We start from the raw sequence: 12,169 nt of genomic DNA, 5'->3' as shown, positions 1-12,169 counted from the left end.
CTGCAAGCTTCACTGCAGATAAGCTGTTGACAAGATTAATGCATCTGTATCAAAAGTCTAGAGCCGCTTTGCTTTGTGTTTGCGAATCCCCTTTTCCAGGTCAAGCCAGATTGCCTTAACTGGGCTAATATGTTTTCAAGCCAAATTTAACAGGCGTGCAGGCAACAGGCCTGCCACTCTTGTCTTACCAGCATCCTAACAGGGCTTAGATCACTACCTGGAGGTCACAAAGTGATCCAGGGAGTTTCAGCATTGATTAGTAGATGAATTGATGTATATTGTAGAATTCATCCTGCTTTGTCATTTTCAATGTAGTAGTTGTAAATGTATTTTCTGTGTGCCAGTGTGTATCAGCAGGGATGCACACAAAAGAAATTGTCAGCATTATTGCTTCCTTTTCCATTGTGATGGTTCATGTTAATAATGCATGCACATATGATACACAAGTGCACTTAAAAATAAATGTGTCCACCTTGAAGCATTCATTGTGCGTCACTAAGATAATCCAACTCAGATGAATGATTTGTACTGTATTGATTTATTTTATGGTTTTCCTTTCCTCCATAGGAACCCCAGTCAATCGTATCCCCATTATGGCTAAGCAAGTCCTGGATCTGTACATGCTGTACAAGCTGGTGACAGAAAAGGGAGGCCTGGTAGAGGTTATCAACAAGAAGATCTGGAGAGAAATCACAAAGGGACTCAACCTGCCTACCTCCATCACCAGTGCAGCTTTCACCCTGCGCACACAGTGAGTCTTTCTATCGGTGTCACAAAACACCCAGCAAAATTCATGTTATTGGCTGTACTAGCTATAAAGTCACTGTTTACAACAGTCTGTCTAATGGTAATCTTATGTAAACTCTGATTTAATTTACTGGAACTAAATTAAGACTCTCAAGTGTGCAACTTCTCAGCTTGAAACAAGCACCTTCCTTATACTGTGAATATGCATGTGTGTAGGTAGTATTGGAGGATGTGAAGTTGTGAGTACGGATGTCAATATTAACTCGTGCCTGTGTGTTTATACACATGCAAGTTTGTTTCCTCCACAAGGCCACCTTCCCTCTTCACATTTAATCCCTTTGTCCATTACATCACACATTGACCCAAATCACATCAATAAATCTATGGGAATCAATGGGCTCTGAGTTCACAATGACTAAGGTGGGGTTTGACTGACAGCTTGCACGCCAAGCCTTGACTAAAACTCTCTCACTCTGTTGATGGAAATCCTTCAGTAGATGTAACACCTCTCTATCCTGTCCACTAGCAGGGTGCCCTAATGAACCTTTATGTATTTTTAATGTCGGTGGGCTGTGTAGCATTGCTCCGCTAGCTCTAGTTAATGGAAGCTACTCTTAGCTTCTTATTGATCCTCTGTGCTTCTATTTCACCATTATGCAGTCAACATGCACAATACTGTATGTTCTTATGGGATGGAAAAATACCAGAACTGTGGCTGTGCTTACATGTAGAGCCCCTTTGATGTCTTCCAAGTATGTACAATTTTCATACCAAGTTTCTCATTAACTTCTGTCCAATCACATGCACCTAAGTAAGAATGTTAACTGACAGCTTTCTACATAGGTATGTATTCTTTTATCTAAAATTAAATCCAAACACTGACTAATACTAAAACTGTCAGTAAAATAAAATGCTGTTTGATTTTTACAAAATCAAATCAATTTCTGAGACCAAAAGACTAAACTGTGCCTCGCCACGAACCCTGTCCTCTCACTACACCTTCAGTCAAAATGCAAATAAATAAAATAAATGATCAGGAAACAGCATCTTATATCAAAGATTCACTTAAAATAATAAAACATTAGTTTCAGATATTCAGGTGTTTTTCGTGACTGTTAAACAGAAAAAACATTTTGAAGGCAGAGAAAGTTTCTTGGATTAAAACTAAGATAATGGGTCTTGCTAATACTTGCTATGCAAATGTTTCTGTGGTGATCTGATGTATTGTTTTGTGTGTGTGTGTGTGTGTGTGTGTGTGTGTGTTCCTCTTAAGGTACATGAAATACCTGTACCCATATGAGTGCGAGAGGAAAGGCCTCAGCTCCCCGGGGGAGCTTCAGGCAGCTATCGACAGTAACCGGCGCGAGGGTCGTCGTCCAAGCTACAGCAGCAGCCTCTTCCGCTTCTCTCCTTCTCCAAGCACAGCTCCCCACATCCTCTCACCTCCCAAGATGCACCTTTCCGCTCTGGGGGCAGGGACCTCAGGGGCCCTCAATGGTCTGCATGCCTCACCAGGACCCTCTATGAAAAAAGGTAGGGACCATACAGCTGACAACCTCGGACAAATATCGACCTTTTATGTACAAAACTCACTTTTATGTCATTACGCCACTTACTATACCGTATTTCATTAAAATAATCATAGCAGCATAAAGAGAAGGCCTATCTTTATTCCAAAAATAAAAATGTGGGAAGATGGCGGTTACCTTCTAAAACAAGTGTGCCTGCAAGTAAACAGGCAACTCTCAGATAAACGTGTGTAACTAATGAAAGGTCAAGAAGGGTGTTGCTGGAAAAAATGAGCACATATGCTCAGAAACTCTTCTCTGGATTGATGGCGGTTATATTAAACTGGGTAAATGTTTACTTCAGAGAATGTGGCCCCTCTATACCGGTGGGATTGAACTGGAGTGTTCCAGTTACTGATGTGCTGAGACATGTAATTTAAGTATTTAGAGGGAAATACTGCCCTCTGTCACAATTTAGAAAAACTACATTTAGTCACATCAATGGATAAGCACTTCTAGTTTTAATGCTGTTTTAGTAAAAAAGAAGGGTTGGATTACAAAGCACTGAAACAACATTAGAGCTGACAGTAAACAAAAATCACTTTAATCAGAGCCTCTGGTCCTTTTGTGTAAAATTGTTTGTATTTGTATGAGAGTGTGCTTCTGTGTGTGTGTGTGTGTGTGTGGAGGTGTGCTTCTGTGTTGGTGTGGTGTGTGGGTGTGGTGTGCTGTTGTGTGGTGGTGCTGCGTCTGTGTGCAGGGATGTTTGTGTTGAGAGTATGCTATGTTACATTTGTGTAATTCATTCTCGCCAACGTCATCGTTCACGCCGATATTGTGTGCTGCCTGCGTGTGTGTGTGCACGCACTAGGTTTTTAGGGTTTTTGTACTACTTTGTGAGTGTGTGTTCGCCTGCATTTGTGTGTAGTCCATCCAGGTGTTTAAGAGTCATGTGTGAATCAATTTTGCCTTAGGCTGTTGAGAGCCCTCACCTTTACTACTGATTAATAACACGGTTCCCACGCTGGGGGACACTTTATGAACTTTGAAGCCTGCAGTCCACATCAGTAGGATCCTGTTGATAACTGTCATTACCTTCCTGTCTTATCTGATGTCACTTTGACTTGGCTGGAATGTGACTCTGCTGTGGACCCCAACAGTATCCATGGTTAGACTTGTGTAATGCACTGTATGTTACCTGTCTCTCGCTTTATGTGGTCATGTAGGACGCTTTGAATGACCCAGCCACTATTCCTGTGTAACTGCTTTGCATGCCCATAACCAGCTCTGTTATGTTTTTATTCAAATTAGTGGGATAAGCTTAATAAAGAGTGGGTTGATTTTGTGTGTTTAAAGGATAATTTGAGAAGTTAATTCTGTGATCTTTGGCTGTATTCTTTACAACTAAAATCAACCGAGGTCACTTAACCGTTGCCTTGGAGTCTTCACACTAACTAAAAATCCATCCACCATATTATATTCTGACTTGCATGAAAATTGTATTTCATTTAAAGCTGCAGTAGGTAACTAAAAACAGTACAATAAAAGTAACTCTGTTGTAATTATTTGCTGGAAAACTTTTTTACTGCATTCAACACTGGTAGTACATGGACTGTTGTTGAGTGTCATTCCCAGGTCGTCAAATACCGACAGTTTGGGTCCCTGGGAATGAGAGTCAACATTCAACACTCTTTCTTGGCTCTGGTTGGTTGTTTTTGTTCAGATGTTCTGCATTTTTGCAAATGCCATTAGAAACACTAGGAGGAGCCAGAGGAACCTGATTGTACTACTGTCAGAATAGTTTTAGCAAATACGACAAGAATTTTAGTTTTTTATTGTTTTTAGCTTCCTACTGCAGCTTTAATGTGATCAAGTATTCTTGATAGTATTCTCTCTTAGTAATAAATGATAGATAATCACCCACTTATTCAGTATTGCATGTTCTGGAGTATCACGGCTCACATGGGTTTGGGTTAGTTCAGTGTGGACTAGGCAGTAATAGCAATAGGGCACACATAGACAACGATTCACATTGATAGATTTCTGAATTTGCCTTTCTGTCCATGTAGATATACTCCTAAAACTAACCCTCCGTTTCTCTCTTTTCCAGATGACCTGACCCCCTCCATCATGGCAGCGAGACCCTCCATGGCACTGGCCCTGGGTCAGCAGCAGGTTGCGGGTTTGGCCAGAGCTGCTACGCTGGAGCAGCTGAGAGAAAAGTTGGAGACAAGTGGCGGAATGGAGGGACCAGAGAGGAAGATGGCCCGCCTGGCGGAGGAGCAGCAGCGTCTGATGCAGCAGGCTTTCCAACACAATCTGCTGGCCATGGCTTCACAGATGCCCATGAACCTGCGTCTGGGAGCCCCCACCATCACCACCAGAGGTTTGTCGAAATACTTTTAGAAGAACCTGAAAATGATGCAAATTTAGCGTGTTTCCATTCAGTAAAAGAGGAACATTTTTAGGAAAGTTGTACTTTACAAGGTTTGCAACATTTAATTTCAACACGCAGCTGACAATGTTCTGTTGAGCCAACATCCAACTTCCCTTGTTGTTTGTTTCATCATTTATTTATCAGCATTTTTACACAAACATGGATGTCACAGTAATCTCCAGTGTTGAAGTAATGAAGTAATATACTAAAAAATAATGCTGCTGAAAGTGACTCAGATCAACCAACAAAACAACCTGACTAATATGAAATACAAAATAATTGATTGCAGAAGTATTCAGCCCTTAGAAACCAGTATTTCATTGATTTCAAATTGGTATTATTGGTAGTATTCCTAACGGCACCATTTCTGGGTACGCACATCTAAATGTATTCATGTTTGGATTCTGAGGGATGTATGTGTGTCACATGAATACCGTAAAACTTCCAATAAAAGCAGGGTCCCTAATAGACGCAGGTCTCATTTAAAAGCCTTGTCCACTGTTATTTCTGTTTCTTTAGATGAGAAGCAGCAGGACATGTCTCTTAGCATCTCAACCAACGGAAATGCCAGCATCACTGTCTCAGTGGAGGTCAATGGCACAATCTACTCAGGTCTGTATGGGGGACGGGTTATTATGTTTAATGGAAATCCTTTGCTTTCTCCTGTTCCACTTTATTCTAATTTCTAAACTCAGAAGATTGTAACTCTGATTTATGACCTACAGCATCCTCCATTTACGACTTTTATTTGTCAGCTTATTTAGGTATTTTTCACTACGTAAAAGTGTAACATTTACCTATGTAGTGATGCATATGTCTCCCAATTTCCTACAGGAACCCTGTTTGCCCAGAAGTCTGGAGGGGTCCCAGGGCCTGCTGTGTCGGCTGCTGCTGTTTCAGCCTCCACTGCTGGAACCAGCACTAGCTTTGGCTTCTCTGTACCCTTGTCTCAGACCCTCAGCCCCGCATCCTCCTCCTCCTCCAAGGGTCCTGGCTCTGCCGAGCCGACCCCAGGCGGGTCGCCCTAACTCAGGATGCCCTTTGTACCTGTTCCCCAGGCCTCTCTTCCACCGGGAGGCCCAGCAAGAATATACAGTACAATGAGAAACCGATAAGAATAACAAACTGTTGCACAACAAATACCTCATCAACCCTGTCAACCTCTTGGCTGTCCAATCATGAACACAGAGCCTAAGAATATTATATGACAACATGTGCCCAAACGCACAGCTATGCATTTTATTCAACGTACAAACATAAACACATGCTACACTACACACACACACAATTATAAATATACAGACACAATCTACACATACATACACTTGTTAATCCTTATGTACATGCTAAACACAATCAGCTCAGCCAAAACCCACTGACAGGTGTAGTCACAACTGAACTTGAAAAGTTTTATCTTAGGACATTTTATTTGTTTGTTGCCATTTTGTTGTCTTTTTGATTTTGTGTTTTAGAATGATTTTATTTTTAGTTTTTCTCTTTTTACATACCTCAAATCAAGTAACCTGCAGTGGTGTCTTTACCTCAGGAGCTGTAGTATATTTAACCTGAATCAACTTTATTTTTGTATTCTTTTTGACCTAGTTGCAATCAGGGGAAGTTGGGTAACTCTCACCTCATGTACAGAGCACCCACCTCAGCGACAGGCCTCCAACCCGGGCTGCTCAGGTTTCAACAACACGCTGTAGACTCTTGCTGAACTCAAACTAGTGAATGATCAGATGCTGTAGATCAGCACATTAAATACCTAATTACACAAGTCCGCCCTCAGTTCAGATCATGTCAAGTCCTTTATGGTGGTTGGAAGGTTAATGGCGTACACAAACCTCACCAAACCGTTAACTCTCACTAGCAATGCACAGGATTTTTATGTCCACCTAAAATACAACTCATCGCAGGTCCACACAAGCTGTCTTGAAACACGTAGCGCACAAAGTTGGGGCAACAGCAACTCTAATCCACCCACAGCAGGCCCTGAGCTCATTTTCCCACTCGGCTCCTGTCTGTGTTACAGAGAGGTAGTACAGAATCAGTTCAGAGTTTGTTGTCCCCCATTTTGTTTGTGCATCCTTCCTCCAGAGTGTCAATCTGACGGCGTCATGGTCAATGCGTAGTTCTCAGACCTCATACTGGCCTCTCTGCTCTGGAGGGCATCTCTCTCAGGAAACAATGTGACAACTGCAAGGAATCACTGTTAATTTAAAGAAGGAATAATAAGGATTCATAACCGAAGACTGCACAAGTCTACGTGACTGTACAAGAATACCTCAACAGACTCTTTCAAAAGGAGAGCTACACTACATACCTCATACGGCTGCAAAGCCATCGAGACTTGACACCCAACCTGAGATGGACCTCCTACCTGAACTGAAACTGACATGAACGAACTGACACACTGCTGGTGGTTTTGGGGACAAACAGAACTGGGATGGGCCTGCTATTGCTCTCCTCCTGTATTTACTTGTAGAACTTGTTTTATGCTTGCTTCTGGTTTTTTTGTTGTTTTTTTTTTGGGGGGGGGGTCCTCAAATTGTTGTCTGATAAGAGTGATATATCTGCTTTTTTTTTCAGGGAAGAGGAAACGAATAGTTAGTTCCTCACTGACACATGTACATTTGTAGGATTGTTAACAGGTTTCAAGGTCGCAGGGGTCAAACAAATTCCAAACAATCGACCATCTTAACCTTAAAATGAACTGCGAACACCTAAATCGCAGTGGGCACGTCTTCTTTCACGACAGCGGCAAAATGATATGCATGTGTACAATCATGTGACCAGTGTTTTAACACCCTAATGTTCTGGTTCACGTTAGCCTCTGGTTATTGCACAGCTAGATACCAAAGACTAGCCAGGTCGCTTTTCTTGATTGATCCCTCGTACAATCCTTCCCACACCTGCTGTGGTGCACAGCGAGGCAGTTCAAGGTCTGTTTTGGACTGCAGAAAATGTTTCATCTAATCGCATTTAATCTGATTTTGAGTTATTTTTTCCCTAAAGCAAGTGAAAGTATCCTAAGGTGAGGTGAGGTAAATTCCCTTTCTTCACATTTTACAGCATGACTTGATTATTGGAAAGTTACAATGGAAATAAGTCAAATTTAAAAACTAGAATCTAAAATCTGATTACATGACAGATGGTAAATTGTCAGAAGACAGATTTAGGTCTTTCGATCCAGAACAGTAGCCGAGATGCTGTGGCTTTCGCGAGCTGTCTCCCTATTTTAATCTTGTACATTTATGGGCTCTTGGGGCTGGTTGTTGACACGACACCCAATGGGGACGCAGGGCCCCTTAGTCTTGCCCCCTTTATTAAAACACCCACTTCCTGATAATCCAGGAACAGTTGGATTATGTCTCAAGTTGTAAGGTATTTTTCTCCCTTTTTAAAGTACATTTTTAGCATTTTGAAAAACCGCAAAGGATGAAAATGAATTTTCTAGCTTTATCTGTGTTGAATGTGAGGCATTTTAACTGTTTAGAAACCTCTTTAAGCCCAGTGTGATCTGAGGTGGGCAGCCTTGTTGCTTTTATTAGACCGTATTTTAGCCATTACGTGTCAGGATTTCCAGACAATTTGCAGTGTAGATCACAGTTGAGGGTTTGAGGACTTTAAGGGACGGTGCCGTAAGTCCTTCAGGCGTACCCTTCAGAACCCTGTATGACACATAACTGTATTTTATAAAGGTGAGAACTGTAGATGCTGCCTTAAAGTAGTTGCTGGTGAGATCCAGCCAGTGTAGCTTTCACTACTCAACTGGCTGGGAAAATGTCTTTCTCTTCAAGCTTAATCCTTTGGAGAGTAATCACTTTTATTTTGGTAAGCAATTCAATCAGACGTTAGACACCAGTTGTCATTCATGCTTTTGCATTAACAACTGAGCTTTGCTATTTATTTGTTTTTCTTTTCCTGGTGGACCTTGTTTTTAGTAACTGTTAAGCTTAATCATTTAGGCCGTGTTACTAAAACATTTTCTTGTTTCTAAGTCCAAGCTTTCTGTTTCATCTGCTTAGTCTAAGCAATGATTGTTTGATAGTGTAGCTTCACTGCCTTTGTGTGCGTGCGTGCGTGCGTGCGTGCGTGCGTGTGTGTGTGTGTGTGTGTGCATGCGTATGTGTGTATGTGTGTGTGTGTGTGTGCATGCGTATGTGTGAGCAAGTTCAGTGTATAAGGTCTTGCCATTCTACCATGTGGAGTACACCACCTACATACACTTGTAATACCATTAAGTATACTGCAGGTGGCACCACTGCCACATATATATATATATATTATATAGATTATAGATTATATATATATATATATTATATTATATTATATCACAGGAGAAGGTGTTTGCTCTCAAATGTGAGTTTTGATTACATGTTTGTAAAATCTTAACTTAAATGGAGAAATGTCTCCCATATTGTTCAGTGGGAGCTGCCCATTACACCCACAGCCGTCTCCTGCTGTTGAAGGCCACTGTGTTGTTCGTTGTTTAGGGAGGGGAAAGTGTTGAGGGTTGGTCATTCACTTCTCTCTGACCTCCAGGCTCCTGCCACCTGACTTGCTGTGTGGATGAGTATATATGATGTGTGTGTGTGTGTGTGTGTGTGTGTGTGTGTATGTCTATTAGAGACGCCCCTACCTCGTCATACCACAATACCTCAGGGCAGTGGGCTGCAGTCACTGTTGTATTTGATATTGAAGCTGCATTGAGAGACGAGTGCTGATGGAAGCCGTGGTCACTTCGCTGAATGCTACTTTGGTTTAGGTGTTGCATTTTTGTCGTCAGTAACTGCAGGCAAGGTCTCGTCACTCAGGAAGCTGTGAAGTTGGAAGTCTGCAGAACCTTTTGTCTCTCAGATGATTTTGGAGTTAATTCAGTTTTAAATTGTTTAAAAATTAACCTGATCTGTGTAAAAACAGGCGCATATGCAAGTGGTTATCGAATACCTCATTTATCAATTTTATGTTGTTTTTGGCTTGTACAATGCTCCGTATATTAATTCAACTGTGGGGTTGTGCATATTTTTGTACTGTTGTTATTATTATGGACATGATAATAATGATATTACTGATATTATAGTTTTCTCTTTGATTAAGCAAACAAAAAATAGGACAAAACACATGAATGCTTGTAAAAACTGGTTTGTGCTGATTGTATTTAAGAGGAGCACTTTTCCATAGTGGTTTTCACACATTCAGTTTTGTTCATATTAGTAATATAAAGATATGGTTCTCAGGGCTTTAAACTTGTATGTCATGATAAAGTTTTACTTTATATCTTATTTCCATGTGTGTTTCATTTCTTCAAGTGTCATGGGGCCTCTGACAACCAAATATGACGTGCAAATGTTTCATTCACACCCGTTTGTTTCTGCTTGCTGCACTCTGAAGATAAGAAGTTTGTGAAACATTCAGTAGCATTTCACATCTTTTAGGGAACTTGCAGCATCACAGCTTCTGCAAGTTACCTCGGTTATTGAAATGTGTCAGTTTCATTATTCCACAAGTTGAAGCATGTCAACCTTAGCTTTAGCTTTTGTAAGAGACATATTTCAATTTGGTCAATAACATAAACCACGCTGCAAACCAATTTTGTTCTAGTACACCATGTTCAGAAAATGTCACAATGCAAGTTGTGAAAAGTTGTCTTTAGTTATCTGCATTTTTCCATCAGTTAGATTTGGACCACTCAGAGCAAAGACCAGACTGGAGCCACTAGTTTATTTTTGAAAGTTAATTCAAATATTAATAACAAAAGTGCCTTTGCAGTGATTGTGTCAGGAAGCCCAAGTGTAGCCAAGTCCATGTAGCCTGTTGCTTTCAATCAACAGCACTTTCAAGAACTACACTGGTAGACTGAAACAATACAACAGGAAACTGCCGGATGAGAACAGATTAGCATTTATTTGAAAAAGGAACTATGCACATACAGATAGAAAATAAACTCTAGTAACAGTAACAGGCACAGTTTATATTACATTCATCAGTTAAATAAAGACAGTGTCTGCGACCAGGACACATCTGGAGATAAATCCAATAAAACCAGAGCTGCTGGTTTGTTTGTTTTTGTTTTGGGGTGTAATTTGGCTGAACTGACCTAAAGAAACAGGATAAATTAATTGATTTTAAAAAGTACAATTTTAAATTTCAACACTGGTTTTGTCATTATATTGCTGTTTTAAGTAAGGGGCAATGCATTTCCATTTGTGTATAACTTTCAAACGGGTCATTAACGGTTTTTGATATTTATTTATGTATCTACACTAAACCTTAATCCCGTAACATGTTAAAGATGTGTGTAACGTTGGTGAACAGACCCTCTAAACATATCTACTATCAAACACGGACTATGTTTGTACAAAAGTGCTTAAAGATTTAAGGTGACTCAAATCGTCATTTAAAATGCAGGTAAAAGGAATTGTAAGCGGAAACATTTGGCAATATGACAGGTCTTCTCAGAAACGATGGCTCAGCATTAGCATAGAACTTTCAACAGTATTTCACAATTATGAACTTGTTTCTGCTGTAACCCAACCCTAACCTGCCAAGCATTTATGAGGTAGTATGAAAGAAAGGAAAGTACAGCCAAGAAGGTGCGTGATGACGTGTCAGCCAGAATTTCACATTACAGGAAATGGATGTAACACCTTTGGGTGTTATAACAAAGGAACTGAAAAGAAAGATTAATTCAATACCCCGGTTTCATAAATTACAACTCTACATGTATTTGTCACACAATAAAGACAAGAGGAGAAGGAACATATCATCTTGCTTGATTGGTATGACACATTTTAAAAGTTCAAAAAATACGTTATAAATGTTTTATATTATTTTGTTATTATTTGTTCACAAAAGGTAGCTTGCTTTTTAAAGTGCTTGACCAGTGCTTGAATTTTACTCTTAAAAAAACTGTACAAACCCTGAAGGAAATATGTTATATTTGGATAATTTGTGTATTGATGTAATAATACATGAGGTGCACAAATTGCGGCTAGCTTTACCCAGTTGGTTGTAGTTTTAAACTGAGCGAGCAAGAGAAAAGTTTAACTGAAATTACATTAACAAATGATTGTATCAATATTGGTTAAAATGACATTCTGCTCTCTGTGGAGCTGAAGGCAAACACCAAGTGCAGTAAAGTGTCAAAGGATTAAGATGTGCTAAAAGAGGAACATTTCAAATTTCTACTGTACATTCTTTCAAAAAAGGTGCATGTATAGGCCGTTCATGTAGCAATTTATAGCGATTTACTTTCCCTGATCAATAAAGCAAATTGTTGGTAAGATTGTTTTCAATAGCAATGCCCACTGCACTTGGTAATGACGCTGTTATGTCATGATGTTTACATAAATGCCAAAAGGGCAGTAAAATTATTTTGTTATTAAAATTAGAAGAAACAAACATTATTTGGACCCTCAGCTACTGTATGACTAAAGAGAGTAGCTAAGGCTATTATCATTTATCACCACTGCAT

General features: G+C 40.1%; 2 protein-coding genes across 4 annotated transcripts in view; one reads left to right on the top strand and one right to left on the bottom strand.

Annotated features, from left to right (window-relative positions):
• The window catches only part of LOC118321001 (AT-rich interactive domain-containing protein 3B-like), a 46,886-nt gene extending 36,909 nt beyond the window's left edge, over positions 1-9,977 (top strand). For 2 of the 3 annotated variants that reach the window (XM_035652145.1, XM_035652144.1), the window contains exons 5-10: positions 568-751; positions 2,021-2,280; positions 3,891-3,959; positions 4,366-4,641; positions 5,212-5,304; positions 5,527-9,977. In XM_035652145.1, coding sequence (XP_035508038.1) covers positions 568-751; positions 2,021-2,280; positions 3,891-3,959; positions 4,366-4,641; positions 5,212-5,304; positions 5,527-5,720 — 1,076 coding nt within the window. In that variant the 3' untranslated portion in view covers positions 5,721-9,977. The remainder of the gene's footprint in view (positions 1-567; positions 752-2,020; positions 2,281-3,890; positions 3,960-4,365; positions 4,642-5,211; positions 5,305-5,526) is intronic. The other variant, XM_035652146.1, reaches the window with a different exon arrangement.
• A 1,130-nt stretch (positions 9,978-11,107) lies between these two features.
• LOC118321135 (semaphorin-7A-like) overlaps positions 11,108-12,169 on the bottom strand; it is a gene marked incomplete in the record, with an annotated part of 8,229 nt that continues 7,167 nt past the window's right edge. The window contains 1 exon segment of the mRNA XM_035652338.1: positions 11,108-12,169.

Source organism: Morone saxatilis, unplaced genomic scaffold, assembly GCF_004916995.1.
Source record: "Morone saxatilis isolate NCDOM2014 unplaced genomic scaffold, NCSU_SB_2.0 Contig11, whole genome shotgun sequence".
Classification (NCBI taxonomy): domain Eukaryota; kingdom Metazoa; phylum Chordata; class Actinopteri; family Moronidae; genus Morone; species Morone saxatilis.
Note: the sequence above shows the minus strand (reverse complement) of the source record. Positions and strands in the feature narration are given on the sequence as shown.